This window comes from Molothrus ater, chromosome 5, assembly GCF_012460135.2.
Source record: "Molothrus ater isolate BHLD 08-10-18 breed brown headed cowbird chromosome 5, BPBGC_Mater_1.1, whole genome shotgun sequence".
Classification (NCBI taxonomy): Eukaryota; Metazoa; Chordata; class Aves; order Passeriformes; family Icteridae; genus Molothrus; species Molothrus ater.
Genome location: NC_050482.2, coordinates 72,537,683 through 72,565,502, shown reverse-complemented (window position 1 = coordinate 72,565,502; position 27,820 = coordinate 72,537,683). Strand labels below are relative to the sequence as shown.

The 27,820-nt window shown below is 42.3% G+C and overlaps 1 protein-coding gene across 1 annotated transcript; it reads left to right on the top strand.

Annotated features, from left to right (window-relative positions):
• The first annotated feature begins 73 nt into the window (after positions 1-73).
• On the top strand, positions 74-27,820 carry ETNK1 (ethanolamine kinase 1). Its single transcript, XM_036400291.2, has 8 exons — positions 74-346; positions 8,496-8,755; positions 9,447-9,587; positions 10,292-10,434; positions 16,355-16,438; positions 17,837-17,997; positions 19,930-20,003; positions 21,036-27,820. Exons 1-8 carry the CDS (start codon positions 191-193, stop codon positions 21,106-21,108), a joined length of 1,092 nt encoding a protein of 363 aa, XP_036256184.1. The 5' UTR covers positions 74-190; the 3' UTR covers positions 21,109-27,820.

The following is a 27,820-nucleotide window of genomic DNA, read 5'->3' as shown; positions in this document are numbered from 1 at the left end:
GGGCGGGGCTCGGCTCCGGCTCCGCCCGCTCTCCCAGGCTGCTCCGCGCCGCAGCCGGGGAGGAGGAGCCGCTTTATCGGGAGCCCAAGTGGAAATTTCCCCGTCAGTTGCCGGCTCCGCCGCGAAGGGAGCACCAGCGAAGGCCTCCTACTCTCGTGTCCCCGTGTCGCGCCGCGTCCTGCCCGCTGTCATGTCCAACTACATCCACGTCCCGCCCGGCTCGCCGGAGGTGCCCAAGCTGGACATCACGGTCAGCGAGCGGGAGGGGCCCGGCTACCGCCAGGGCGCCCTGCAGCTGCTGCGCCGGCTGCGCCCGCACTGGAGACCCGAGGAGGTGACGCTGCAGGTACGGGGGTCCGCGGGCCGCGTGGCGCGGGGCTGCGGCAGCCCGGGCCGGCAGGGCGGGGAGCGGCAGGCGAGGCAGGGGCGAGGGCGGGCGGCCATTGTGCGGGGGAGCTGCCGCCTTGTTTCCTCCCCTCTCTCCCTCCCTCCTTCCCCCGCTCGCCGCCGCAGCCCCCTGCGCGGAGCCCCATTTGCTGGGCGGCCCGGCGGCGGGGCGGGGCGGCGCGCAGCATCCCCGGCTGCCTCCTTCCTTCCTTCCTTCCTTCCTTCCTTCCTTCCTTCCTTCCTTCCTTCCATCCCTCCCTCCTTCCGTCCTCCTGCTGCCGTGCCCTGCCCGGCGGAGCTCGGCTGCCCGCGCCGGCGGCGGGGAGCGCTCCGGGGCCGGGCCGAGGGAGGGAGCGGGAGCGGCCGTGGCCTGTGCCGGCTGGGTGAGCCGGGGCACGGCGGGGCACGGGCCGGCCCAGCGGGGCCCTCCGCCGCCCGGGGCGCTCCCACGGGCGGTGCGGCCCTGTCGGGTGCTTCCTGCAATAAAGACCGCAGTAAATATCTGTCTTGTGCTCGCATCCGGCATGGGGTTCGGGCCCCGCTGAGGCCCGCGCTCGCTGCTCCTGGCACAAGCACCGCTGCTGTCTCTGCTGCTCTCTAGGTGAGCAGGCACTGGGACTTATGACGAGTCATCTGCCGGAGGATTGGCTGCTTTTGTGCTTCTAGAATATACTGAACATGGCCCCCTGGACTCAAAAACTCCAGCCAGTTTGCCTGGTGGAAATAGCGGTCCAGCCTGTGGTTGGTTGAGCGCTTTATTATATGCTCGGCTGTGTTATTCAGCAGTTGTTATTACCTGGAGGTGTCTCATCTCAATGAAGTTCCCCCTTGGAGAGCTGCTGAAGTAATTCGTGTAGGAAAGCTGAGCATAAGTTGAGGTAATGGCATATAATTTGACTGAAATTTTCTGGTGTCTTGAAAGAAAAATGGAACTTGACACATGACAGTTCAGTTAGCACGAAAATAAAGCTAGTGAGCTTTCCCTAAGTAGTTGTTTCAGATAGTGGCCATAAGTTATGCACAATCCCAACATCTCAAGGTGAGATGAAAATAACTTTTTACAACATGTAAAACTAAACGAGGTTGTTAAAGTTGATAGAATATCTTGAGTTGGGAGAGGTCCATAAGCATAATCCAACTTGCTGCTCCTTGCAGGGCTACATAAAGTTATGAACAGTTTTTTTTTTTTGGTTCTCTGATGACTGCAGTTCTCAGCAAAAAAAATTATGTCTTTCTTTCGGCTTTGTTGAAAAATGAAACCAAAACATTATTTTGTTAAGCAGGGATGACTGTCCTTTTGGTAAAGGGGTAGTAGCTTTAAGAAAAAAAAAAAGTTAGTTCCTTTTGCCGCTCCCTTTGCAAGAAACAATTAACAGGATAAAAACCACCAGTACCATTGGTGTGGAACAGAGTCTCTGTTGTCTGGTCACACGGAAGTGAAGTAGGAGATCACTGTCTGTAGTTAGAGGTTTCTGTCTAGAAGATGTCTTGAGTTTAGTTTTAAGCGAGTTACTGTCGGAGCACAGCCTCTGGCTCGGTGTTTTCCTTTGGAACGGCGGAAGAGCGCTCTATTCACAAAGCCCTCAGCCCTGGCCTGTTGTTTTTAACTCTCTGGCTGCTGCTGAGGCTGCAGTGGGCGAGCGGGAGCAGCAGTGCCGTGCTTTGGAGCCGGCTCCAGCAGCAGCCGGAGCACATCCACGGGGCACCTGCAGGGCACAGACGGGTGGTGGCTCTCCGGCAGTGAGCAGCAGCAGCAGGATGCCCTGGAGCCCTCCCTCCAGATGGGTGCGTTCAGGAGGGAGATGAGGGTGGCACTCCTGTCAGGAAAATGTCCCTGACTAATCTGAAACAGCAGAGTGGACAAAGAATGGGTTTAATGATAGCACAGCGATGGGTTTAATGAACTACTGCTGCTTCTTCAGGTGAACTCTGCCATTTGCTACCTTTGCTCTTAGTAATTCTTGGGTCAGAACACTTAGTAAGCAGTTGAAGAGTCCAGAGTTTGATTTGAAAAAGTTAATTAACTTCTCTTGCAAAAATTTACTGTTGTGTGTTAACTTGTTTAGTCAGCTAAACAACTTTGAAACTGTAGTTAGGATAGGTTAATGCTTAATCCTTGCTTTCCCTAAGATTTATAAGTACCTGATATCAGGAATATATTTTAACATTTGAAATTTTTTTGCACCATAGCATCAAACACAAATGTAGGATGGAAAATGAAAGTAAGCACTGAAGGTATTAATTTTTATTGCATTATTTATCAGCAAGGCTATAAGATCAGAAGCATCACCTGTTACTTTTTTAAATGGAAGCAGCTACACTGTAATATATCTCCTTTGTATGAAGTTATAGGTGAGTTTTGTCCCTACAGGCCAGTACAAAAGTTCAAGTTACCCCACATTGCTAGGGAGAAACAGAATTTTTCTGCCTGAACACTCATCTTCGGGTATGTTGTGCACTTGTCAGCTGAAAATGTCTCAGGAACTGCAGGGAATTGGGTGCTTGATTTCCCAGATCCTGAATGCTGAGGTTTGCTTTCTCTGTGTTTTTTAGCAATTGCAATGTTGAGCAGTTCTGGTTGGAAGTAATCTTTGGAGGTCTCTCCCAAACTTCTGCTGAGAAACTCACTGCTTGTTAAATTCAGAAACTGGCTGTTGTGAACATCAGAAACAGGGTTTTTTAAATTTCATTTAAAAATGCTCTTCTGGCTCAAAACAGGCCTTCTGAGTTTTGTAAACTTGCCTGAATTTTGACAGTGGGCATTCCACGTTTTATATTCTGCATGATTCTTAATGAAATATCAAAACTTAATTGTCTTTACTGCTTACTTTTTAAAAGAGGTTGTATTACCCTTCCTACGCAAAAATGCGCTCACAGGTTGGATTTTTTTGCCCACCTTACAAATTCCTTGGTTTTTCCCTTTGGTGGAGGTTCAGGGAAGATGGGTGTTGGCTTACAGTGTGGGAGAATTAGTTACCCCTTCAGCAGTGCTGATCCAGGATTCTTTTATCCCATGACTGTCTGCCTCTTGTAAGTCTGGTGGCAAAGGAGGGTTCAGTAGGATAATGCACAATTTCTCCTCTGCAGTGTAACGTTACAGTGCAGGGAAAACCTGCACTGTGTCAGAATTTCTTCCCATTCTGAAATAATATTTAGTATTGAGAATAAAGGCTGCCTGTTTCTTATTGGTGAAAAGGCTTAATACCAATAGTGTTAATTTATACCATTATTTGGGTAGACCAGAATGGTATAGGTGGGAAAAAAATTTGTTGAGGAATCATTCAAAGATCTAAAATAATGAAAATGTTAGGCTGGCAAACAGTGCTCCTGGATGCAACCTGAGGAAAGGTGGAAAGAATTTGTTTTGCAAAGGGGATTAAATTTTTCATAAAGACACTCCATAACCTCCCCATGCAAATCCTGCAAGCAGCTATCACCTCCAAATAAGTTGGATTAATTTGCTTTTTTTAATTCTCTGAAATATCTGGGCGTTCCTTGTTTTTTGGTACTGTGGTTTTTTTGGTTGTGTTTTTTTTTTCTCCTGGATTTACATGTCTTTGCACTTACCAGCACTTGGCATGATTTTGCCACTGCAACACTTTATAATTTGCAAAGATTTGTTCCTGCAGCTATGAAATGTGAATGGGATGGACCCAAGGCTTACAAAAAATTGTACTTTTGCCAGTGAAACAACCACCCACCTGCTTCTATGTTTACCAGCTTAGCTTTTGTCTTTTTTTCTTTGATTTTTCATCCCGACTTGCACTCAGGAGCTTTTCTTCAGGCAGTCTTTTCTGTCTGCTGATCGAATTTATTTGCTTGTGTTGATCTTGATATCTTTTTTATAACAAACTGTCATTTTGTTCAGAGTTCTGAACTTGTTGGAATATTTGTTAGTTTATTTAAACAGACTGAGCGTGGGTTTAAAAGCATTGAAATAATTGAAAATGTTAGTGTCTGGGAAACAAAGTAAATAAACTAACTTTATTTTGTATCTCAGTGCTGTTAACATTTTTCAAGTGAGATGTTTATTGCTCAGCTGGTTTTGGCACATCACTGGCTCGAGCAGTTGAGAAAGCAGTTGCCACATAAAGAGGAAGGGCTGAATCCACAGAGAAGTGCTGATGGCTCCAAATGGAGAAGTGATGAGTGAGGAGAAGAATGAGAGAAGTCAGAGCTGCAGCCTGGGCTGCATTACTGATGTTTTGTGGAAAAGCTGTAATTTGAGGTGGGCCTTGGAGGCAGCGCCACAGTCAAGGGGAAATGGCAGCAGGGCTGGATGTCCTTGGAGGCTGGGTTGGTTTCTCCAGTCTGTTTCAGCTTCTGATGAAGCCTGATAATCTCAATCCCTGTTTCTAAAGGTTTGTGTGGTGTCTGTGTGGGGCAGACACTGTAGTGGCATTTTGTGTGAGTGATGTGCCTGATGAAATTCAGCTGTGCATGGTAGAGGGTGCTTAGTGTGACTGAGGCTGTGATTACAGGGAATCAATGTTTGTTTAGGCACAGCTTGGAGGAGTGCATGGCAAGGGAGGTAAATTATGCTACAGGCTCCCAGCATTGAAAGGAATAGTCCAAGACAGTTCAGTTCCTGTCCCTCTGCCTCTCCCTCCCCAGCCCCCAGGCATTTCACCTCAAAATCTTCTGGGGGAGGAGCAGCAAATCCATCCTTTGATTTAGAATAAAGTATTAGGCTCTTTTCCTATTAGCTTTTCCCCAACTATTATGGTTATTTAAAAATCTGTAGCTGTTTTAGTCAGTATCACAAAATTTGTAAAGCCAATTCATCACTTCAAAGTGTTAACTAGTTACCTGATGCTGACTGTTTTCAGGTAGAAGAATATTCTTCAGAAACAAGGTGAGAAATAAGTAACTCGTTATTTTTTTTCCCCTGGCATTAAAAAAAAACCCAAAAAACAAACAAACAAAAAAAACCAACCCCAAACCAAGACAATCCCCCTCCCAACAACAACAACAAAAAACCAAAACCCTACCCCAAAGCCTTTGACATCTCGTCATGCATTCCAGTCAAAAGCAGCCCTCAGCCCAAGAGAAACCCCGGACACGGTGAGGGTGAAGCGTGCGTGGTTTGTAGGCCAGGAGAGCCCTGGGAAGGTTCCAGCAGCTCCATCTGCTGCCAGCACGGCTGTGTCTGTCCTGCTGTCCTGCACAGACCCCAGGAGCTCAGCCTCTGGCTGAGCTTGGCACACAGCAGTGTGCACCCTTGCTTCCTTCCTGCTTTTTTGGCGTTCTTAACACCAAATGATGTCGCTCCTGATCATCTGACCCCCTAAATCCTGCAGACAGCCACTTTCACCTGCTGAGTGAAATGACCTGGAGCATGTGGCTCCAGAGCCTGGAGACCTCTGAATGAGGCTGGTCATGTGGGAATTTACCCAAGGCATTTTCCTGCAGCTGTACCTTGTCCTTCTTTTGTGGATAGCTACAGGAAGGCAGCTACAATAGCTACAGACAGAAATAACTAGCCTTGTTCCAAGGAGTTCAGTTCTTGACCTGTGTGCCTGTGTAGACTATACTTTTCCAGAAAAAAGATCAATTTGGATTTAAAATACCCAGTTGAAGGTTTGTGAGCATTAAAGAATCATGTTTTGGAGTCTGTTCCTTTCTGGAGATCTTAAAGTAAGTCTGGGGTTCAGCAGCAGAATCTGGGGAATTCCTGCTGGTTTGTGCTTCAGTTTCACATCACTGTTGTGTTTTTATGGCACTGCAGTACTGTTTCCTGAGTTCCTCCTCCTGTGGATGTCATAACTCAGTCTAGAAGGGAAAAGTCAGCCCTTCTGAGTCATAAGTACTTTCTACTTTGCCCCATGACACTTTTATTTCTGTCTATTTGTTCTTGCTACATGTGATTGCAATTTCGTTTTCATTCTTCTGAACGCTTGGAACAAAGGGATTAGAAAGAAGCTTTGCATGGAACACCTGCTTATTAGATGGAAGCAGATGCATCATGTGCCCTTTCCAGGAATCTCATAACCTTGTAACAGTGCTTGTAGGGTAAGCTGTCTCAAAGGTGCTTCATGTCTTGCTTGTACCATGTGCTGCTCTCTGACACTTGAGTAGCTTAAGCTTATTTGTAGCTTTCTCACCTTGAGTCTGCATTTCATCAAAGAGTTTCTTTTTCTCTAGAAAGCCTTGGATTCAGGCTAGATCTGATCGTGGGCAGTATATAAATATAATTTCCAGAAGTGTTTCTGAGTTTAGTTTTGCCTTTGTATCAGCTCATGTGAAAGTATGTATTGAGCTGTGATAAGCACATATCACGGTAATTAACTTTTTGTGGATTTCAGCCGTGTCAGAACCTTGCTGCTGGAGGTTTTTCATGTGTGGCATTGCGTTCTAAACCTCTGTTCTCTCGGTATTTTTTTTTATTTTATTCCCAGAATTCTCTACTTTCATTGCATTCTGTAGATTCTTCCATCCTCTTCCATGTGGCCTTGAAACTTTGCTGATGATCTTATCCACATGATCAGAGTCTGTTCTCTGCTTTTCATGCTCAGCTGACACTTTGGCTGTAGAACTCCTGTGTTGCTCTGCTTCATTCCAGGTTATGTTTTGGGCAAGGCTTTTTAAGCTGGTTCTTTAAATGGTAAAGGCGTTCTGAATAAAAGAGTAAAGTGACTATTGTGTTCTTTTACTGGTGGTGGCAAACACTAGATGTTTTCTTATGATGGAATATGGAAATTGTCTGCTTTGAATTCTGTTATTAGAAAAGTAAGTGAACCCTTCTGCCTTTTTCAGAAGCAAGAGCTAAAGTGCTCCTGGGTGTAAATAATTATTTGTAGCAGCATGTTACAAATAGATGCTAATCAGTAGAGTTCCTAAATTAACAGTTGAGGGAGTCCAATTTCCTTGTTGCAGATTTCTTTTATTAGTGCTAATGAAACTTGTTTTAAGGGGATAATAGACCTATGACAGAAGGTGTAATGTGCCCAGCAGTTTCTGTTCAACTGCATAACAACTCAAATTCTTACTGTTTCTTTGCACCAGCTCCATGAGCATATTTTTTGGTAGTATCACTATTTCTGATTACCTTAGAGCTTTTCATGGTACCCTTTTTCATAGTACCTTTTTTTCTTTAAAATAGATTTTAGAAGCTTTCATCTAAGTATGGCAGACAAGAGATTTTTTGACTTGAACAGCTCAACAAGAATCACTTCTGCAAAGTGAACGTGATACTTTTAAATAAATCAATTCTGGGTTTATGTTAAAAGGCACCTCCCTCCCCCCAGCCCATAACAGAACCCCACCCAAACTGTCAGGGTTGTAAAGAATGATGATGCCTGCAGGTGTGTTTGCTGTTGTTGCTGTGTGTTTTTAGCAAAAGCACTTTTTCACTAGATACTATGGCTTAGAGTAATACCTGACACACAACAGCTCACTGCATTTGTCAGTGTTTTTGTGCTGGGCCTGCCTTGGGGCTTGAGGCAGAAGTCATATCAGAGGGTGCACGACTGGACATGAGTAAATAAGGAAATCAAACTGTTGTCATTGAACACTTAGTATTCTGATGCTGATAAATAGGTTTCTTCTCTTCAGCTGGCTTTCTGACCTCGTTGCTATTAAGAATTAAAAAATGTTTGTTATCCAACTTGAAGCTGCTTTTTGCTGCTTGCTTGTTTTACTGTGAGGATGTTTTGTGGGAGGGTTGAGTTAAGAATTAGGGTTTTGAGTGCACAGAGTGGAAGAAGAGACGTGACTGTAAATACAAAAAAAACCCCACATTTACATTCAAGTGTTTTCTTCATGATACTCCTCTGTCTTTAAGATTTTATTTCCTAGTGAACAGTCTAGTAAACATGTGTGTTTGGGGAGCTAAGGGATAACTCAGCATTCCCTTTGTGCTTGTGGAGGATGCAGAGTTGGGTTGCTCCTGGTGGGATCCCCAATAACTCAGTGTTCCCATTGTCCTTGCTGGGGATGCAGATTGGGGTTGCTCATGGTGGGATCCCCAATAACTCAGTGTTCCCATTGTCCTTGCTGGGGATGCAGATTGGGGTTGCTCATGGTGGCATCCCCAATAACTCAGCGTTCCCATTGTCCCTGCTGGGGATGCAGATTGGGTTGCCCACGGTGCTGTGTGTGCTTTGCAGCTGTTCACTGATGGCATCACCAATAAGCTGATTGGCTGCTACGTGGGGGACACGAGGGACGACGTGGTGCTGGTCCGGATCTACGGGAACAGGACGGAGCTGCTGGTGGACAGGGACGAGGAGGTGAAGAGCTTCCGCGTGCTGCAGGCCCACGGCTGCGCCCCGCAGCTCTACTGCACCTTCAACAACGGCCTGTGCTACGAGTTCATGCAGGGAGAGGCCCTGGACCCAGAGCACGTCTGCAACCCTGACATCTTCAGGTGAGCTCTGAAGCTCTGTGAAGTCTCATTTCATTGTGTGTGTAGGAAGTTCTGCCTGGCCTGAGGGACTTTTGGGGTTTGAGCAGAAAATGTGTATTTCTGTGAGCCTGTGCTAAGCTGGTGTTCACACTGCCTTAGTTCTGGTATTTCAGTGCTGAACAGCGATCCCCACTGCCTCCACAGAGCACTGTACTCATTAAAGGTCTGGGTATTGTGCTTGACACTTGCACATCTTACCATTGCACAGGTCATTGAATGAGGGCTCAACTTGGTTAAAGTATTTCCAGCTGTTTCCAAGACATTCCTATTGTGAATAGATACCAGAAAGTTCCACTGAGAAATGATTTTTTTAAACTCTTAGCAGTGAGCAGAAAGTGCTGATGTTGTAAGATTTTAGTGTCACGTGTGCGCTGAAATGTATTTGCCTAAAAATAGCAGCTAATTTAAATCAGTACTTCGAAAAATAAGCAAGAGTAGACTGTAAATGCAGGTGAAGTTTGTGTGCTGTAACTGAACTCCAATCCTTCCCCCTTCCCTACACACAGGTAGTGATCCTAATGAACTTTGAGTCCTGAAATGTGCTGCCCTATGGCTGTGCTCCTCTTGTTTAAACCCTCTTTGAATTCCTGAGCTGTATTTTTTAAAATTTTTCAGTTAAATATAACATTAATTTAATTTTAATTTTTTTTAGACTCATTGCTAGACAGCTTGCTAAAATCCATACTATTCATGCACACAATGGATGGATCCCTAAATCCAATTTGTGGCTGAAAATGGGGAAATACTTCTCTCTCATACCCACAGAATTTGCAGATGAGGAAGTAAATAAAAGGTGGGTATTTCATCATGTTCTTTCCAGACTTCACATTCCTTCTGCTGCAGTTTGTGTTTGTACAATATCATCAGACTTTGTGTCGCTCAGAAGGCAGACTCCAGCTTAAAAATATTCTTCATGTGACTTTGAAATCATGGACTTGCTGCATTGCAATTAAAGAATGCTCTAGCAAAGTGGTTTTTCTTTTACAACATCAAATTCTTAAGAAACAGAGAGAACGTGAATAGGTAGCTGAAAATGCAGAGGACAAAATGGCCATTGAAGTGTAATCTGTGACTAGACTAAAACTCAGTGCTGATTTCCTCTGTATAGATACATGTGGTACCTAATACTGCTGTGTGTTCTTCTTGGAGGAAGTACTAGAATGTGAACAAAAAGTGAATGAAATTCATGCAGTAATTCTTTCTTTTAATCTTTGCACCTTTAAAATGTGTGGGAGTGTATTCATGTTCTGCTCCTGATTCTTGGACTGCTGTTGTGTTTGCAGCACAGATAATCCCCAGAAATTGTTTTCTGGGGAGGACAGAGAAAAACAGTTGTCATAATTTGACTGCTGTTGTGCCTTGGGAAAGAATGCCCTGATTGGGGAGAGGGTCTGTTGAACTATTGGCAGGAAGAATGTAGAGAAAAGTACTTGATTACAAATGCTTGCTTTGGAGCAGAGTCCTAACTGTTAACTCTGTTTCCTTACACCTGGAAAGGTTCCTAAGGGACATTCCGAGTCCTCAGGTTCTTCAGGAAGAGATGGCCTGGATGAAGGAGAGACTGTCAAATTTAGGCTCACCAGTGGTGCTCTGCCACAACGACCTGTTGTGTAAGAATATTATTTACAACAAGAAAAGAGGTAGGTGTGAGTAGTGAGGGGCTTTGTCTGAGCTGTAATTGCTGTGCTGCAGCAGTGGTGGTGTTTTACTCACTTGTTGGGTGAACTCAGTGCGAGCTTTGGAGACCCAGTGTAATGGCAGTGATACCTGTGCTTAATTAGCTAATTCTCCTCTGCATGCTACTGTATAGGGGAAGAAAATCAGTGTTCCTTGCTTTTCTTTAATGACCTCATGAATTTGTTAATCCCCAGCTTGCTTGTATGCCTGGGCTTCAAAGTATGTAACTGAAGGCTAATTCTGTTCTGGGTGTATAAAGCTTTTAGGAAGAAAAGATCGTGCAAGTACAGAAAATAACATGAAAATTGTCTCCTGCAACATTTTGTTCTGGTTTGTGATTGTGGGGAATACCCTTTCATAATGAAGTGTCTTAGTGATATTAATTACTGCATTCAGTTGCTCCATTTATTTTCTGCATGAGGTACACAGACATCTTGAAAGATTTCTTCTGTAAATGCTTTGTTTAAACAGTTGTAGGCAGCACACATCTTGGCAAAAATGAATTCGAGTTTTGTTTCTATTACTATACATTTAACTCATAGTTCAAGTTATTGAGATCTGTTAAAGCTTCCATGTAAACCCACAGCTAATTGATTTTAGTAGTTTGGGGCTCGGTTACTAAGTGAATCAATCAGGAATTAAACCAAGCAAGGCAAACTTGTGACACTAAAATGGCCACTGTGCAGTAAAAATACACCATTTTCCTCCCATTTCAAATACCTGAGCTCAGCTGAATGTGACTAATCAGATTACAAGGCTTTCTCTTGAAACAAGGATGACACATTCCTTCTAGTAGCTGCATATTTTTGTGCCAGCTGAGTAGGACTGTTGGTATGCAAGTTATGTGCCTTAACTCCTAAAGGACAAGAACAAAACCAAGCTGGTGCTGGTTCCAGTATGAAAACTGGCTGTATGTGCTAACACATTTCTGCATCACCATGTGAACTGAGGGAATAAACTCTTTTGGTGGTTTGTGTCCAAGTTTCCCTCTGAGTATTGCTACCTTTGAAGGGAATTGCTTTAATTTATATATGCCTGTATGTGTGTATGCACACTAACAATGCTAGTAACATAAACTTAAAATTCTGTGAATTCAGTACCAAGCTTGAGAGGTTTTACTGAGTTTCAATGATGGACTATAGCTCTTCTTAAAAAGAGAAAGGGGGGGAAGCATGAAAGGTGTGCATAAGACCAGACTTGTGGTCTTACACACTTGGAGTTGTGATACTGTAGTACCAAAACGAAATCTCTTTTTACCATGTGGCTTTTTTTAGTGCTGAAATTGCCTTGGCTTTTAGCATTCCAGAGCAGACCCACTGAGATAAAAGTAATTTCTGTAGTCACTTTTCATAGCAGATGCATGCAACAAAAAGAAAAAGATCTGAGGAATCCCTTTCAAAACTTCCCTGTTGTGGTCGATAGGCTTGAAGCTCCTAATTGGAAAAACAAATGCTGCGTGCTTTTCTTTTTGTTAGCAGAATGGGGGAAAAACAGTGCCAGCAGTGCATCCCTTGTGAGCAATCCTGCAGTAACAAGTGCGTGAGTGTTTAGAGTTTGGAGACTGGGTGGGGAGAGGGAGGTTTGTAAAGTACTTAGGCTTCAAGCAAGCTGTAAACAGCTGGGGGAAACACTTGGAAACGTGAAGTAAATATGTTATTAAACTTATGTTTGAACACTGTACGTGTACTGTGTTGTGAAACTTGTGCAATCTGGGTGCAGCAGGGACCATTTTCATAGTAACCAATCCTCAATGCCATCTGTAGAAAGGATGGTTGTCATTTGGAAGCTGTTTTTTTATAGCACACTTTTTACAGAGCATCAGCAGGAAGCTCAGCTTTAACTGTAAAGGAACATGTATAACTGGAATTGTGTTTGGCAGAGCAAAAGCTTTTCTTGGTATAAAAGAAAATTGTGCAAGAGCACAAAATGTAATCTTTTAAAAGATGAGCTCCACTAGGCATGGCATCCAATTGTCTGAAGGTAGTTAACATTTTTGGTGAATGCAATACTCTGACTAAATTCACTCTTCCATCTAGAAAAGCCTCTGTGTGTCCAAAAGACCTTGGTGACCCTAAACTGAAAAGAAGAGAAAATGGATTTTCTAGATTAACTACTTTATTTTTTCTTTATTCCTCACTAAAATCTGTGCAAAACTGGTAGTACTGTCTGGCTTTTCAGAAGCTGTCACAAAGAAAACATCATTTATTTGTTTTAGTAATACTGTATTTATAATTTTGTTTTTGAATGCTTAATTTGCACATTTACTGGTTGGAGGGATGTGTGGGGATGTGTTTAAGCTACAGACTATCAGGATGTACTCGGACTTGTGTCCAATGCAGTATGAATAATTTTGGCTTGTTCCTGAGCTTTGCCTTAGACTTGTCTTCTGCATTAAATTCACATCAAGTTTTCAGAGTTGGAAGAAAAATCACAGTCATGCCACATACTGCTTCTAAGCAAAGTCAGTCTCCTGTCCTTATTTATGAGCCTGGAAGAGCATGTTGAGTGTTAACTTCATTTAATGGAGTCTCACTCATCTGATTTGAATTTGTTCCTGCTGTGGCTGAGAGAACTCTGCCTCTTGCTGTTTTGCTAATGTCCATTCTCAGTCACTCAGGATATGGAAATCTGCAAGTGGTACTTTACGTAACTTATAATTATCACTGTCATCTACCCCTTGAAGGATATAGTTCAGCACTTCACATTACTTTTTATTGCAGTTTTCACATCAAGAATATTCAAAATACGCTTGAGGCTTGGTGCTGCTTATTTATAGACCTTGTGTTCTGATGCTCCTAAATTTGTTTGGTTTTTGTGGTTGTGTTGGTTTTTTTTTTTTCCCAGCATGACCTGGGAATTTCCAAAAATACCTGATATTTTAAGAGTATTCAAATACTTGCTGTTCAACAAGATCCAGCATCAGAGGTTGTTTCTGTTTGTGTGTGTGCTCTTTTTGCATATATGAAAATCAGCTGGCAGGGAGTTTTGTGTAGGTAGATGGATAGTTTTGTTCTGTTTATTCCCTCTGCCTACCCAATGTTTTCTATGATCCTTGGTAGGAGTGTGTGGGTGCTCAGTGCTTCTGAAGATGGAGGCTTCTGCTTTTGATCTAAAAACCTGTTTTGTTTTGCTGAGCTCTTTTGGGTATTTATAGCTAAAATTATCCTTTGGGTGGGTGAGCTGTTTGTGAATTTCCAAGCGTGTTCCTAGCACGGATCCTTGACTTTGAGGCTGTTTTCCAGGGGCTCAGTGAGCAGGATGGGACAGAACTCAGGGTCCATCCCTCAGCTCTGGTAGCTGCAGCCAGGACTTGGCAGGGGAGGTGCTTTCCCTGTGAAACCATTGGAAAGGAAAAGCAGCTGGCAGGAGAGGTGTCCTACCTGTCAGATCCCTGAGGAGATCCAGCAGATGCTTTCTTGGTTGCCACTTGATCTGTGTAAAAGTGCCTTTCTGGGACATGGAATATAGTGAATTCTGCATCTTCCTGTGCCTTCTGTGGGGTGTGTTGCATGTTGTCTGCCCTAGGAAATGCCTGGAAAAAAGAAATGTGTTTCAGCTTGAAATATTCCCCACTCCTGACATGTCTATTTCTGTCAATAGCCGTAGCTTCTCCAGAGAGCTTGTTTTCAAATTTTCTCATTTCAGTAAAGCACAAATACACTTAGACCAGTGTCTCTTGCTCTCAGGAATATTGATGGGATGTACAATTTGTGTATCTTTTGGAAACCTTGAAACAACAGCTACCTGCTAAGCCAGTAACGTCAGCCAGGGCTTTTAGAAGTGCCTTTCTCATATGAACTGCAGTAAATCTTAAAATACATTTATTTTAATAAATTTAAACAGTGACTGCAGACTTTCTTCTGCTTTTCCTAAAGCAGGGCAGATGTATGTGTGTGTATGTACTTATATGTATAAGCACCTCTATGTTGCACATTTTTGAAGCAGCAAAGGTCAGAGTTTTTGCTTTCAGTTCTACAGAAAGAACTGTGCATATTTATTTTGAGCAGTTGTGCAAAAGCTAATTTAAAAGGTTGAGTTGCACAGTAGTATGAGTCTGAAATGGATCAGTGTAAATGCAAAGCTTTTTTGCTTTGAACTTTTGTGTTATCAAATGGGAGTTTGCCAGGTTTTCTCCATCTGCTACCCAAGGGCTGGGTATGTCCTTGTTCCTGCTTTGTGAGGACAGTGCCTGGTAACAGCCCCACCCATATCTTGTTAGCTTCAATTTCTGCTTCTGTGTAATATTCTTTATATCTGGAAGTAAGTTGTTTAAATGTAATTAAAATTTCATGGTGGCATCTAGGGATGTTCTAGGTGAAATCTGCTAATGAAAAATTTAAAGTATTTATGTCCATATTTTACTAGCAGACTTTCACCTGCCGTGTTTGGACTTTAGGCGAGGAAGGAAGAAAACAAACCTCTCAATACAAGTGATATTAAATGTCTGGGGGCAGAAGGGGGTCAGGAGATGACTTGTGTAGCTGAACATCAGCCAGGGCTGGGATTTTAACTGGCTCTAGAGGCGTGTGCTGTGAAAAGCAGCGCAGGGGAGCCAGTGGCAGGGGCAAGGCTGGGACCCTGCCAGTCAGGCAGAGCACAGGTTCAGCAGTTCAATTTCCATTTCAAGTGCTTAGACAAAAAGATTTGTCCATCTGGAAAACATAATTGTATTAAGAGTTCAAGAATGGCAAAGATGAACTGCATAGCAAAGAACACTTCTAACAAACTTTTTCTGTGCTGACTTGGTCAGGACATTGGTGAAACTATTTTACTTGAGGTGTACAATATTCCTAAATCTTAAGGAGGCAGTGTAATAGGCATTTAAAATCCTTAGTCTAGGAAATACCTACATAATGTACTTAATTTCAACATTGTTCTTGATTTTCTTTTTAGCCTAGAGTTTTATGTTAAAAGAGTTTTCATTGTAATAGAATGAATATTTTTGTTAATTAAATAATGCAGGTAGTGATAAAAAAGAGTATAGAGAGGGAGAAGGGTGCAATGGTGAAAATTACTTATTTCAGTATAGCAGTGAGAAATTTAAGGTTTTACTTTTTAATGTTCTAGTGCAAACAGATCTTATGTTAACCCATTCCTTAATTTCCTGGTTTTTTAGTATTTTTGCTGGTTTTCCTTAGGATACAAGAGCTCTAGTTTTACCTGATCAATCCCATTTACATTTTGAGTGTCCTGTGTGCTGTGGACACTCTTGAGCAGCTTCAATGCATTTTCCCCAGCTTCAGTGCAGGTGAACATAGTTTGGAAACATTTGGGGCTGTGTTTGCTGCTTGATCAGCCCTTGTTTGCACAGTGCTACATAGTTTGGTAGCTTTGGCCACCTTGGTCTGATGGTTTCTTGAGGCTGGTTGAATCCAGCCTGAAAAAAGCAACAGTTTGGTGTAATCTTGCTCTGTAAGAGTGGTAGAGGAAACAGGAAGTATCAGCCGTGTTGCAATGTGTTGGTCCACTGTGGCTGCACATTTGTGTGGTAAATAAACAGGACTGTTACTTTTTAGTCAGGGAGAAGCTGATCTGCTATGTCTACATAAAGATTAAAGAAAGAATGTGCTGCTGTACTTCTCATTTTGAGAGTAAGGGAGGCCCTCATGTGGTAGAATTTAAAATTGAAATTCTCCTACTCAGACCCGAAGCAGAGAGAATGGTAAGCTCTAAACATAAGAGCTTTGCTGAATGAATATTTACCCTTCAATATCTCATATTGTACAAGTCACAGCCTTACCCTGAAATGTCTGAGTGCACACAACTCGGTGCAAATGGGTTTGTGGTTTGTTTTCCCCAGAAATCTTCTAGGGACACCAGAGGATCAGGCTGGTGCTTGATTTGATGTGGACTCTAACGTTGCTGCTGTTGTCTCTCACACAGGGGATGTGCAGTTCATAGATTATGAGTACTCTGGGTACAACTACCTGGCTTATGACATTGGAAATCACTTCAATGAATTTGCAGGTGAGAATTGGGTTTCTGAGGTGAGAGTTGACTGGTTTTACTAAAAACCCCAGCAAACTCATTCTTGTTTTTGTTTGTGTATCTGGTTACATGCTTACAGCTGTCAGCTCAGGATGTGTTGCTGCCTCATTTTGCAGACCAGTTGTGCCCTTCCTTTGCAGGTGTTCTAAGCCAGAGCTGGAAACATCGTGTCCTAAGTTCTGATAGTTAGATAAGCTCAGAACACACAGCTTTCACCCTCTCCTCCTGTGAGGTGGCACAGCAGAGACAGCCCACTGTGCTGAAATACTGTGGTGACAGTATCCTGTGGGATTCCACGGTGCCAAAAGGCAGGATTCTGTGTTTGGTGGTGGTTTTCAACCTCTGCACCAAGTACTTGGCCTGTCCCAAAACAAGAAGTAAAGGCTCAGACTATGTCATAGGGAAAAGGTGGGGTTTTAGGAATATGCTGTTTTTAGATTAATTTATTAACTAGCTCAAATTTTTTACAGCAAGTGCCCATTCCCCTTACTCCATAAAGGAGAAATGACCTCACGTGTGTGCTGTACTATTTCAGAGCATGGGCCAGCAGGGAAAACCTACATAATGATCAGAGCAGATGGAAAGCACACTGTGGTGAAATGAAGAGCCTTAATCTACCAATTGCTTCACAATGTTCAGTTTAGATAACTTAAAAAAAAAAAAAGAAGAAGAAATCAGAGTGTGTACTTGGTGATTTGAGTTGTATCGTTGGTAATTTAAAGATTTGGAAAGCAAGTTAAATTAATGAGGATTCCTGAATTCACTGGGAGTGACAGTGACAGTGAACTGTGATCCAGGCCTGGGGCTCTGGGCAGACTCCCTATGGCCTGTCACTAAGCACCTCTGGTATAGGAGGAAAAATGGGATAAAAATGAGTTATGGGCTCCTAATTCTTCCAGTGCCCTGTGGAGGAGAGAGGCACACTCACAGGAAGTTTTCTTCAGATGTGGGCTCAGAGATAACTGGGGATGCATCCAGATTTGGCTTGGGATGCTGTGGCATACAAGTCTCTTTTCCTACAAAACATGTCATATTTGATCTATTTGTGAGGCTTTTTGTTTCATAAAGCAAATACCTTTTCTGAAGCTTTTTCTCAAAGCCCATGGTGTTGAATCCCAGCATACAGGCAGACTCCATCTGGCTGAAAACATAAATTTGTAGTGTGGAACACTCTGATTTGTATGTGGGACATTCTTGGCAGCTTGTAATTTAAGGTGAGGTTAAAGTAAAAACGTGGTTATTTGTTCACATCAGTCTGTGCCTGTGTGTTGGGGTGGGAAGGGGCACAGAAATGGACTACTAGTGGTAGTACTAAAGGCTTTCTCATGGTCTTCTTGTGCAGCATAAGGTTCTGATAGTGTTCTTGTCTTTTCCTAGGAGTAAATGAGGTAGACTACAGCCTTTATCCCAACAGAAAATTACAGGAGCAATGGCTGAGATCTTACCTTGAGGCCTACAAAGAATATAAAGGATTTGGCACAGAAGTCAGTGAAAAAGAAGTTGAAGTTCTGTATGTCCAAGTGAATCAGTTTGCACTGGTGAGTAACAAACACTTGATTAGAATATTTTAAATGATGCAGAGAAACCTGATACTCTTTGGACAAATGTAATTGCTATTTTCTTGAATTTGAGTGTAGTGACATGTAAAGAAAACTTCCATGAGAAATAAAACTTTGCTGTTCTATGGAAACTTGCTTCTCTGTTGCCTATTAAATATTCTCTGTAGGATATTCCTGATGAAGGAGGCACTGCACATTCAGAAAATGAGGAGATGAACTTTGAGGGAGGGTTTCTGTTGGCCTGGCAAGTCTAAGTTGGCCACAGCTTATTGTGGATCTGTGTTGAGCTTTTGCTTGTAGTGGTAAGAAGACAGAAGAACAAGGTAGTGCTTCATGAAGACATACAACTTTAAAAGCCTTTTTAAAATAAGATGATAACATTCTGTTAAACTAGAATATATGGATTTAATTTATTTTGTCTTTTGCAGATAAGTAGGTCACTCTAGAATGTCTTGCTGATCTTATTTTGCCTAGATGACGTGACATGAAATATTACAGCCAAAGTGCTTGTATGTTTTTTCTTGAGAATAACATTTGTAGTTATTTTTATTTTAATTTTAGTCCTCTTTCCTACTAATTCAAGCACTCCTCTGTTACTGCAATACCCTGGGTTTTCTGGCAAAAGCTACTGGCTGCAGTGAGGACATAGAGTTAACAGGAAGCTGATTATTAAACAAGCTTTACAAACAACGGCTTGTGTGCTGCTATTCTTTTAAAATGTTAGTTGTTACTGTCCAATTCGGCTGGCCCATTCATTTAGGGTACTTGGAGCTGCAGTTTAGCAGGCTGGAGGTCTGTTTGAGAATAAATAGCAGTCTTTTGTCAGTTCCAAACAGTGGCCATAGTAATGTTTAAGAGGATGGAGACGTGTTTAGAGAGCAGGTCAGGACTTGCCTGTAGGCTGCCTGTGGTGGACACCCTGTGGCTCCTGTGTCAGGTCATGTGGGGGGCTTTGGGAAGGGAACACTTGACAGCAAGTTCATGGATGTTGATGCAGGGTGATGAACTGCAGCTCTCTGGCCAAGTTATCTGAACCAGAGGCACAGGATTCACGTGGGCACAGATCAGTTGCTGTTTTGAGGGGTTTTCAGCTGTGTCCATGGATGTCTACTAAATTCCTGGTCAAGGGTTCCATGCAAGCTTCAGGAAGCCATTTAGGTAGTTAGCATGAGCAGTCATGTACTGAGGTTCAGGGTCTGTCCAGAAGTGTCTTCCAGGGGACACTGGCAAGCTTATGGCCATCATGTGTTCTTTTTGAGGTGTGTTAACATCATATCATTAATATGATCCATTTCAATCTCAAAGTGAGCAGAGGCCTCCAGGCTACTTGTCTGGGCTCCTAATGCAAGTAAGTCTGGACCAGATGAGAAATTTGTGTAAATGCTGATGAAGTAGAGCTTTTCTTAAAGCATTATATCTCTCTTTGTCCAAGCCAGCAGAGAAAGTGAGTGTAATAATACAGGTCTAAGGGTGAAATTGAAAATTCAAAAGGCGTTTCCTGTTTGCACTGGAGTTCAATACATGTGGAGTAATAGAAATTTACAGCAGCAGAGGTGGTGGTTACGTTTCTGTGGGTTTTTTTAGCATAGTGTATATAGTCATACAACAATCTGCTTAATAGATGACATAGTTTGTAAATGGAACATTGTTTCTCTTGAAAAGCAGCAATCAGTTGCTGCTTTCAACATGAGGAGGAAGTTAGACTCCAATGGATTTCCTTGTCTGCTTGTGAGTAATTTATTCTGTAATACTGCTTATAAATCTCTTTGGTAAAGAGAGATCAAATGACTTTACAAAAAGATTGGGGTTTGAGTGTTCTCTTATAGATGAAGTTTTGTCTCTGTGAGAATATGTTCACATGTTAGATTTAAGATAAGGTTAATTTTTGCTGCTATTGTCTTTTTCTTTCAGGCTTCGCACTTCTTTTGGGGATTGTGGGCTCTAATTCAAGCCAAATATTCCACCATTGATTTTGATTTTCTAGGGTAAGTGTGCTTGCCATGTACAATCACGGGATACTGAAGGGTGGAAGGGACTTGTGGGGCCATTTAGTCCAACACCCCAGCTATCAGACACTGAGATCTGCTACACACCTGACCTCTCTGATCATACACTAAAACTCTTCATTTGTTAGGGAGAAGAAGGCAGTAAAAGCTGTCTGCCAGTGCTTTTTGTTGCTGAGAGTTCTCTAAATTGTGTGTCCCTGGGCTAAAACACATGGTTTTCAAGGCAAGGAACATAATGCTTTTGGGAATCAAGTGTTTTTTGCTAGGGAGACAGAGGCGTGGAAGCTAAGGTGGTCAGTAAGGTGTGCTGTTGGTCGGGTGCCAGACCTACATTTCCAACAGTGAGGGTCAAGGATATAGTGCAAAAGAGCTTGATTACTTATTGCATGGAATATTGATCCTGGAAGTTAAGTTCTGTTTCAGGTGGATATCTGTGTCTGTGGCCTTTTTAAAATGGTCTTTCATGGCAACAAGCAGAGGAATTAACGTCTCCATTGGGGACCGAGTAAGGTGATAGGATTCATCATTTTACCTGGCAGGAGGTCCCAGGTTTGAGGGTTTTTTGGGCTGTGTAATGTCATTTTTGTGGGGAAGGCCGATGTGGGCTCCCGGGTGGCTGCAGTACCGGGCGGCGGCCGCCGGAGGGCGTGAGAACACCGGGATAACCCAAACCCTTGTGAGATCTGGAGATTCTGTTTTTTCATCGGGATCCAAAATTCCTGTGGCACTGCACCTGGGGACAGTCCTTTAAAAACAGTCAGACACTAAACCTCTACCCTTGATAATCCTGGAGCTGCATCTCTTTTGCAAAGCTGGGACTGGGGGGTGGTAGAGAAGAAGTTCTATGATATTGCTCTGTTCCTGGTTTCTTCCTTTGGCAGCTGCTAAGAGTCAATTTTGGAGCCAGGCTGCTGGGGTCAGTGGAATTTTGACTGGTCCTACTTGGTATGGCTGTTGTCATGTGAAGAGTTAGCTGTTCCTAACCTGGAATGTCTCTCTCCCTTTGCCCAGGTATGCAATTGTTCGGTTTAACCAGTATTTCAAAATGAAACTGGAGGTCATGGCGTTAACTCTTCCTGAGTAACGAAGAGGAGGACTCTTACCAAGTGGATAGACAACCCCTGAATCTTTTCTGAGAACAGATACTGGAAAAAAGCTAAACATTTGTTGAAGTGCTGTAATGCTCACTTGGTGGTTCTTGCTTTATAAATAATGCCTCTAGACAGTCCTTCAATGTTAAATTTATTATGAAGAACATACGTACTGCTGTTGATACAAAACGGATTAGAAACTTGCTAAATCTATAAAAAGTTGTAGAAATGGCAATTTAATCCTTCTTTGTAAGTTAACATATGTTGTATGTGAATTATTTATTATACGTTTAACATGATTCCGTTGCTGCTTTCATCAGTTTGTGTTAAAGTTGGGTGCAGACAGTGAAGTTGTTCCAAAGGATTTGTGTAACAACTTACTTTATTGAAGTTGCATTCACTTATGCTGAAGAAGACATGTCAGAGACAATTGTTCTTTAGAGGCCTGTGAGCAAAAGGAGTGAAATAGACTTGTGAGATCTCTAGTGTGGTGTAGCTAGGGAGAAGGGTTGGAATGATCTTTTATTTTCCCCCCCTTTTTTAAAGGTAGCTTTCCATAAATGGTACTTTTTTTTTTGCACAAGAATCAAGCAGCTTGTTGAAATGATAAATAACACCTTGATTTTTTTTTTTTTTTTTGGCCTGGATTGGGCTGCAGAAATATTGGAGTTCTGTGGCCACAAGATTCTCTGAGGATCTTGTCCCGACCGCTGGTGTTGGGCGGACAGCCTGCCATGCCCAACTTCTGGGAAAGCTGCTGTTTTATTACATGTACTCTTAGAATCAAAGCACCACTGTTCCAAATCTCTCCTCCTTTTTGCAACTTGATCCTGGATTTGAACTCTGCTGTCTGTATCTGTTGTGCTCCAGTGGCAGAACGGACTGTTGGACCCGAGATAGGAGAGCAGAGCTCCTGTGGCACTGGGAGCAAGACACAGGCTCACAGCTCCTGTATCGATGACAACTTTCTGCTTTGTCCCCTTCTCACCTTGGACTCTTAAGTCTTAACTGCCTGGCCCTGTAGTTGTGCAAATTCTGGTATGTCTGGTGGTTCTTTTTTCTTTTCTGTCAGCAAATTGCTTCTGAAAGCCTCCAGTGTGAAGGACATTATGGGAAAGTGTATGACTTTGGCAGTGAGGCTTTGATCATCTCACACATTTTATTTCTTAAAGCTATTATACCAAGAATGGTCTGGATTACAAAATGTTAAGTGAAAAGAAAATGTTTACCTAATGGAACAATGCATAAGTTTGTGTGGAAAAGAGGCTTTACCTGTGAAAGGGAGGGTGGGGCTGGGGGGCAGGAGATGGGAAGGAACCCACAGCAGAAAGCTCAAGCCCAGCAATGTGGTTTGGGGCTAGGCAGACTCTGATGATACTCTGAAAAACTTTGCACTTTGGTCACATAAGTGCCCACGTGTACAAAGTCTGTGCGTGTGCACGAGCGCATGCAAACACAAACTTAGCTGGGGAGTCTGTTGTGCAGACTCCAGCAAAGATATTTATTCAAAATTGCTTTATGGCACATGGCAGTGTGTGTATGTGTGTATAGCATGTACACACCTACATACACGTGTGCTTTACAAAAGCTTGGAGTGATTCAGGACAAAGAAAACTCATGTGAATGAAAAATCTTCACCAATAAAGACCATTTCCAATGGTATTCTGTTGTTTTACAAAAGCACCATTTAGGATTTGTTTTTCCTCTTGTTTATATTAATCTATGAATGTTTTCATTTTATTTTTATTCAGTCAAAACCTTAAAAATCTTTATACAAATTGGAGAGCTGGGAGTTTTTTTGTAACTTGAAATGAGGTAACCGTTTTCATTAGCTGGAGGCTACTATACTGGACAAACTCTCTTTGATTTGAAACAAATGGCTTAAATAGACATTTATAATTTACTTTGTAGCAGTTATCAAGGATGTTGCTAGAGCTCATGAAGGCACTGAAGTCCTTAATATTCTGTACTTTCTCCCTATGGACTTTACTGACATTTGATGAATAATACCCTGCTGTCTTGTATTTCCTTTAAGTTCAGCAAGATGTCCTTGGAACTAAGATTGCTAAAGATTTTTGAACTGTTTGTTACTATTTTCTACCAAGCAATGGCTTTATTTCTGACAGTGTTGCTTTGTATTTATGAAGTATTTTGAGAGAAGGCTGTGAAGTTCATTTGGTCTTGGGAAATCCAACAGCTGACAGATCCTAATTTTCCCAATGGCTGGCAAAACACATTCCCTTTTCAGGTACCAGTACTACTTAGGTTTGGAGTTACTGTAATTTTTGTCAGTAGTGTTTTGTTTGTACAGCTCAAGTAGCAATAACTGCAGGAGTGGAAGTTTGCTTCCGCAGAACCAAAGCTTTTCCTGAGTGCAGCTCAGTCTCATCCCTGTGGAGGGAATCCTGTGAAGGCACTTTGAAGCAGGTAGCAAACAGTCCCAGCTTTTCCTGAGCCACTTGGAAGGAGCACAAGGACTGTCACAGGTTACAGTGGTGGACTTTGCAGTACTGGTCAAGGCTTTAAGTTTGCACCTTGGAATTCACTTCAGCACTGCTCTGCATCAGCTTTCTCTCCAGAGGAGTGCAGGTTAAATCCATTTGTGATCATCTCTGAGGAAATACTGTAAAGCATCTCCCAAAATGCAATGCCAGTTGCCTTGAGCCTTGTTCCACGTCCCTTTGAGCCAGTAGCACTCGGATATCCTCGTTTCCTGGGGGATATCTGCAGATGCATTCAGTTGGAAGTAGTAATTTGCATTGCAGTTGGTAAGGTAGCTTGAAACTGTGAATACAGGACATTCTGAATGTAAGTTAGGTACTAGAAAACATGTACTTGTTTCACTTAATTTATCTTGGTCTCTGTAATAGCAACGTGAAGATACTGGAAGGAGGACAAAAAAATGACTGAGCTCTAGAAACATCCTGTAGTAGTTTTGACTGTGACTTGCCAAGAAGATACTCTGTTGCCTTTTTTAAGCTAAGGGCATGAATGCCAAAATTAATAATTCTTGCTGTAGTTAAAGCTATATTGTAAATATAAAGAGGATCATTAATCTGGGCATTCTTGCAGAAATAGCATCAAGTCAATAGACTGTAGTGGCCTGGTTGCTTTTGTAAAGCAGAATAGTGTGATTTTTTTTCCTTCTCATTTCTGCAGTCAGATCTGGCTGATCCAGACCTAATTTCTTAGGTCACTCAAGCACTAAAGCTTTCTGAACGGTCACTAGTCTCCTGTCACAGAATTTTAAATCCCTTCATTGCCACTTGTTGATTTGCTTTTTAAAAGGATGTGAAGTTTGCATTGACCAGGTCTGACTGTACTTGTATATACAACAGTGTAAATAACCATTTGTAAATTAGTGTGAATTGTACTCTATCTTGCATTTATGGACTTGTGTATTGCATTGTATTCTCTCCTATTTTGTAGAAATCTTGTTGTAAAGAAGAAATCTAACTCTGTGTGCGGACTTCTTTTGTTAGATTGATTTATAATGCAGCATAATACTTTCATGTTAAGATATCCATTTATAGCCTTGGACGCCCAGTGTCTTTTCCCCCCCATTAGCTTTTTTGAAATCTTGCTCTTGGGAATGAAGAGATCTATTCAGTACTTAGATTAAGAGAAAATCTGTTCTAATAATAGGGCAAACCATGTGTCAGAGGTGTCTGCAGTACCAGTGGGACAGGGAAAGCTATTTAAGTTGTTTCTTTAAACTTCCAAACATTTCCCATTCATTCTTGAATGCTGTTGACTTCTAAACTAAGGGTGTTGGATTGAAGCACTCCTGAGGTGTGTGCTCCCATGGGGACGTTGATTGAGGTAGCTGTGATAGAGTCCCTCAAATGCTTCTGGTGGATGTAACCTCCTAATAGGATTAGTTGCTAACTTGTAAATGCTAATGCTGAATGCCCAAATCACTCAGAGTTCTGTGAATTAATTTACCTCAACATTAGAACTATAGAGTATTTAAAACTTATAGCTGAGATATTTTCTCTGTGTGTGATTCCTTCCCCCTCCTCCTTGTGCCCACAGTCCTACTTCTTTTAGCATAAACATGAATCTAAAATCTTCCTTTCCATACTTGGCTTATCACTATTTCCTTTTGGACTAAAATTACATTCTGCTTTGTCAGTGCATGACTTCTGACCTCATCAGAATTTTTTTTGTGTAAGAAGTCCCTTTCTGAAGAGGCCTTTAACCTTGGAAACACAGACATAACAAAGGTTAGTTTTTTCCCTGACTGTGTTTCATCACCGTTGCCTTTCATTGTCTGTTTTGAACTCCATGGTGTCCTTCAAGCTCTTAGTTTCTTCTTCTCACTGGTGTGTTGAATACCTCAGCTGGAGAATTCTGGTTTGCAAATCTTGCTCTCCATCTGACAAATTGACCTTGATGCAGTTTGTAGAACCTCTCAGCCTTACCTGTGGTGACACTTGAGGTTACAAAGGTCCTGGGAAGTGAGTTTATCCAAGAAGTGCTAGTCAAGAGGAGGGATGGGCTTGATAAATGTAAGTAAAAGGAAATCACTCACTTGGAATCTCAGGTTTTTGCTGTAGCAAGGTATTGAATATGCTTGTTTACTCTCATGGTTTAAGGACAAGAGCAAATTATAAAGGGTGAAGTTTGTTTCAGAATGAAGCTCAGATTTTTTTAAAGCCTTTGGTAGGTAACAAAAGATTTCAAATACTCTTTTGTTACTCATACCAAAAGAAATCTTAACATTGGGTAACTTTTGATGAAATAAAGCTTTGTTCCAAACCGCAGTGACGCTGTGATCTCTTGTTTGGGGCAGTCCCTGTTCTGGTTAGCAGAGCAGGTTGAGCATGTCTCAGTGTCTGTTTCAGGTGCTTGTGTGCTCCTTGTTTTTCGGTTTTTTGTTATTTGTTGTGTGTTAAGATTGCTGAACTGCTGCACTTGGCAACTGTCTGCTGTCATCTTCCCCACGCAGCAGGCTGTAATCATGGCAGTGGAGCAGAAAGTGTTTTCAGACCTGAAGGGAATGCGAGGCTGATGTGGAGCAGTCTTGCAGATGATTTCTCCTCCCTCTTTATGACTGTGAGTGGCAAACTGATTGTTTTCAATAGCTGTGAAAGACAGGAAAAACCAAGCCCTGCTTTGAGCCTGTGCAGGGTAGATGTTCTGTTAACCAGACACAGGATCTTCAGGAAAGGGCTCTCCACGGTGAGAAATCACACCACTCCAGATGGAATGTGATGGATCAAACCAGACTTTGTGGCTTAGAGACCCCCAGTGGGAAGGCAAATGTGTGAAATGTTTGCACAGGCTGGTTCTATAGGAGGTGCTCCATCCAAGTGAAGTGCTGAGACACTGGATAAGGCATTGTTGGATTTTAAAATGTTTTTCTTTTTAAGTGACTTTTACAGTTTTTCTGATCTGTAGAGATTATGTAACTAGGAAACCAGTCAACCTGTGGAGAGAGGGAAGAGACTGTTCAAAAAATCATTTATACAAAAGGAAGCACCTTTGTAGCTGATTAGTTTGCAATACATTGTGGTTTGGGCTTTGCTGTGTATTTGATAGTGTGGATGGTGCTCTGCACAGAATTCTGTCATAAAGGGTTTTATTACTGTTGGGAAATGTCAGAAAACTGACTGGCATGGCCCTGAAGACCACTGGGACCTTAGATGGCCAGACTTGACCAGATGACCAAATTTTTGGTTCAAGGTGTCACACTCTGTTTCTGCAGCCCTCTGAAGTTGTCAAGCTGCTCTCACAGTTCCCTGTGCTGTGGAATTTAGTTCATGGACTTCCCCAATGTCTCACTGAGAGATGACACAGAGGGAAACTTCATAGAAATCAAAAGGAAAGGAAAACAAGTTACTTGAAATCTAGCAAGCAAACTTTGATGCTAAATGCTGACATAACTTCAGGTGCTGCACCAGCCTATTTTTGTGGTGTTGCAATTGTTTTTCCTCTATTTAGTGGTTTTGGGTTTTTTCCCCACATAGAGACCCTTACAAAATGCAAGATGAAAGAGACCCTGGAAGAGAAATGTAAAAATATCATATAAAATGGATAAAATACAGCATGAACTGGAGAACAAGTGTGTGTTTCTAAATTTTTGGTAGTAGTAATTCCTAAGTGTTATCAGAAAATGTGTCCAGCCTTCAGTGTGTGAAAGAGTTGTTTTATTTTGTAGCAAGTTTCCCTGTACCATTTTGTATCACAGTGTGGTAGTTAATGCTGCTGTTAGTGCACAATGCTTTGGATGGTCTGAGCACGGAGGATGTTCCCAGTCTTTGAGGTGTGGCTTCAAGTTAGAGCCCTTGGTTCTGAGCCTCTCCACTGAAACCCTCTGAGCGCTTGCAGACACAGGGCCACAGCATATGAGGAATATTTTCCATTTTGTGTCATTTTCTTTGTTACTGCGGATTTTTCAGTGTTCTTTTAAACACAAGTCCACTCGTGTCCTGTGAGTAAACTGAGCTCAATTTGTAAAAGAGCCTTTGTCATCCTCTAGCACTGTCATCCCCCCAAAGAGTCCCCCTGCCTCTTGTGTGTTGTGGTGTTTAGGTGCATCATCTATTCATTGGAGTGAACTGTATTTCTTTTGAGCTAAATGTGATTGAAACTATTCTAAGGCCTTCTACCACTGATTAAATGAAGTAATGTACCTTTCAAAGAGATTTATATTGTGTAAATAATTTCAAAGTGCAACAATAAAGTTGGTTTCTAATGGCA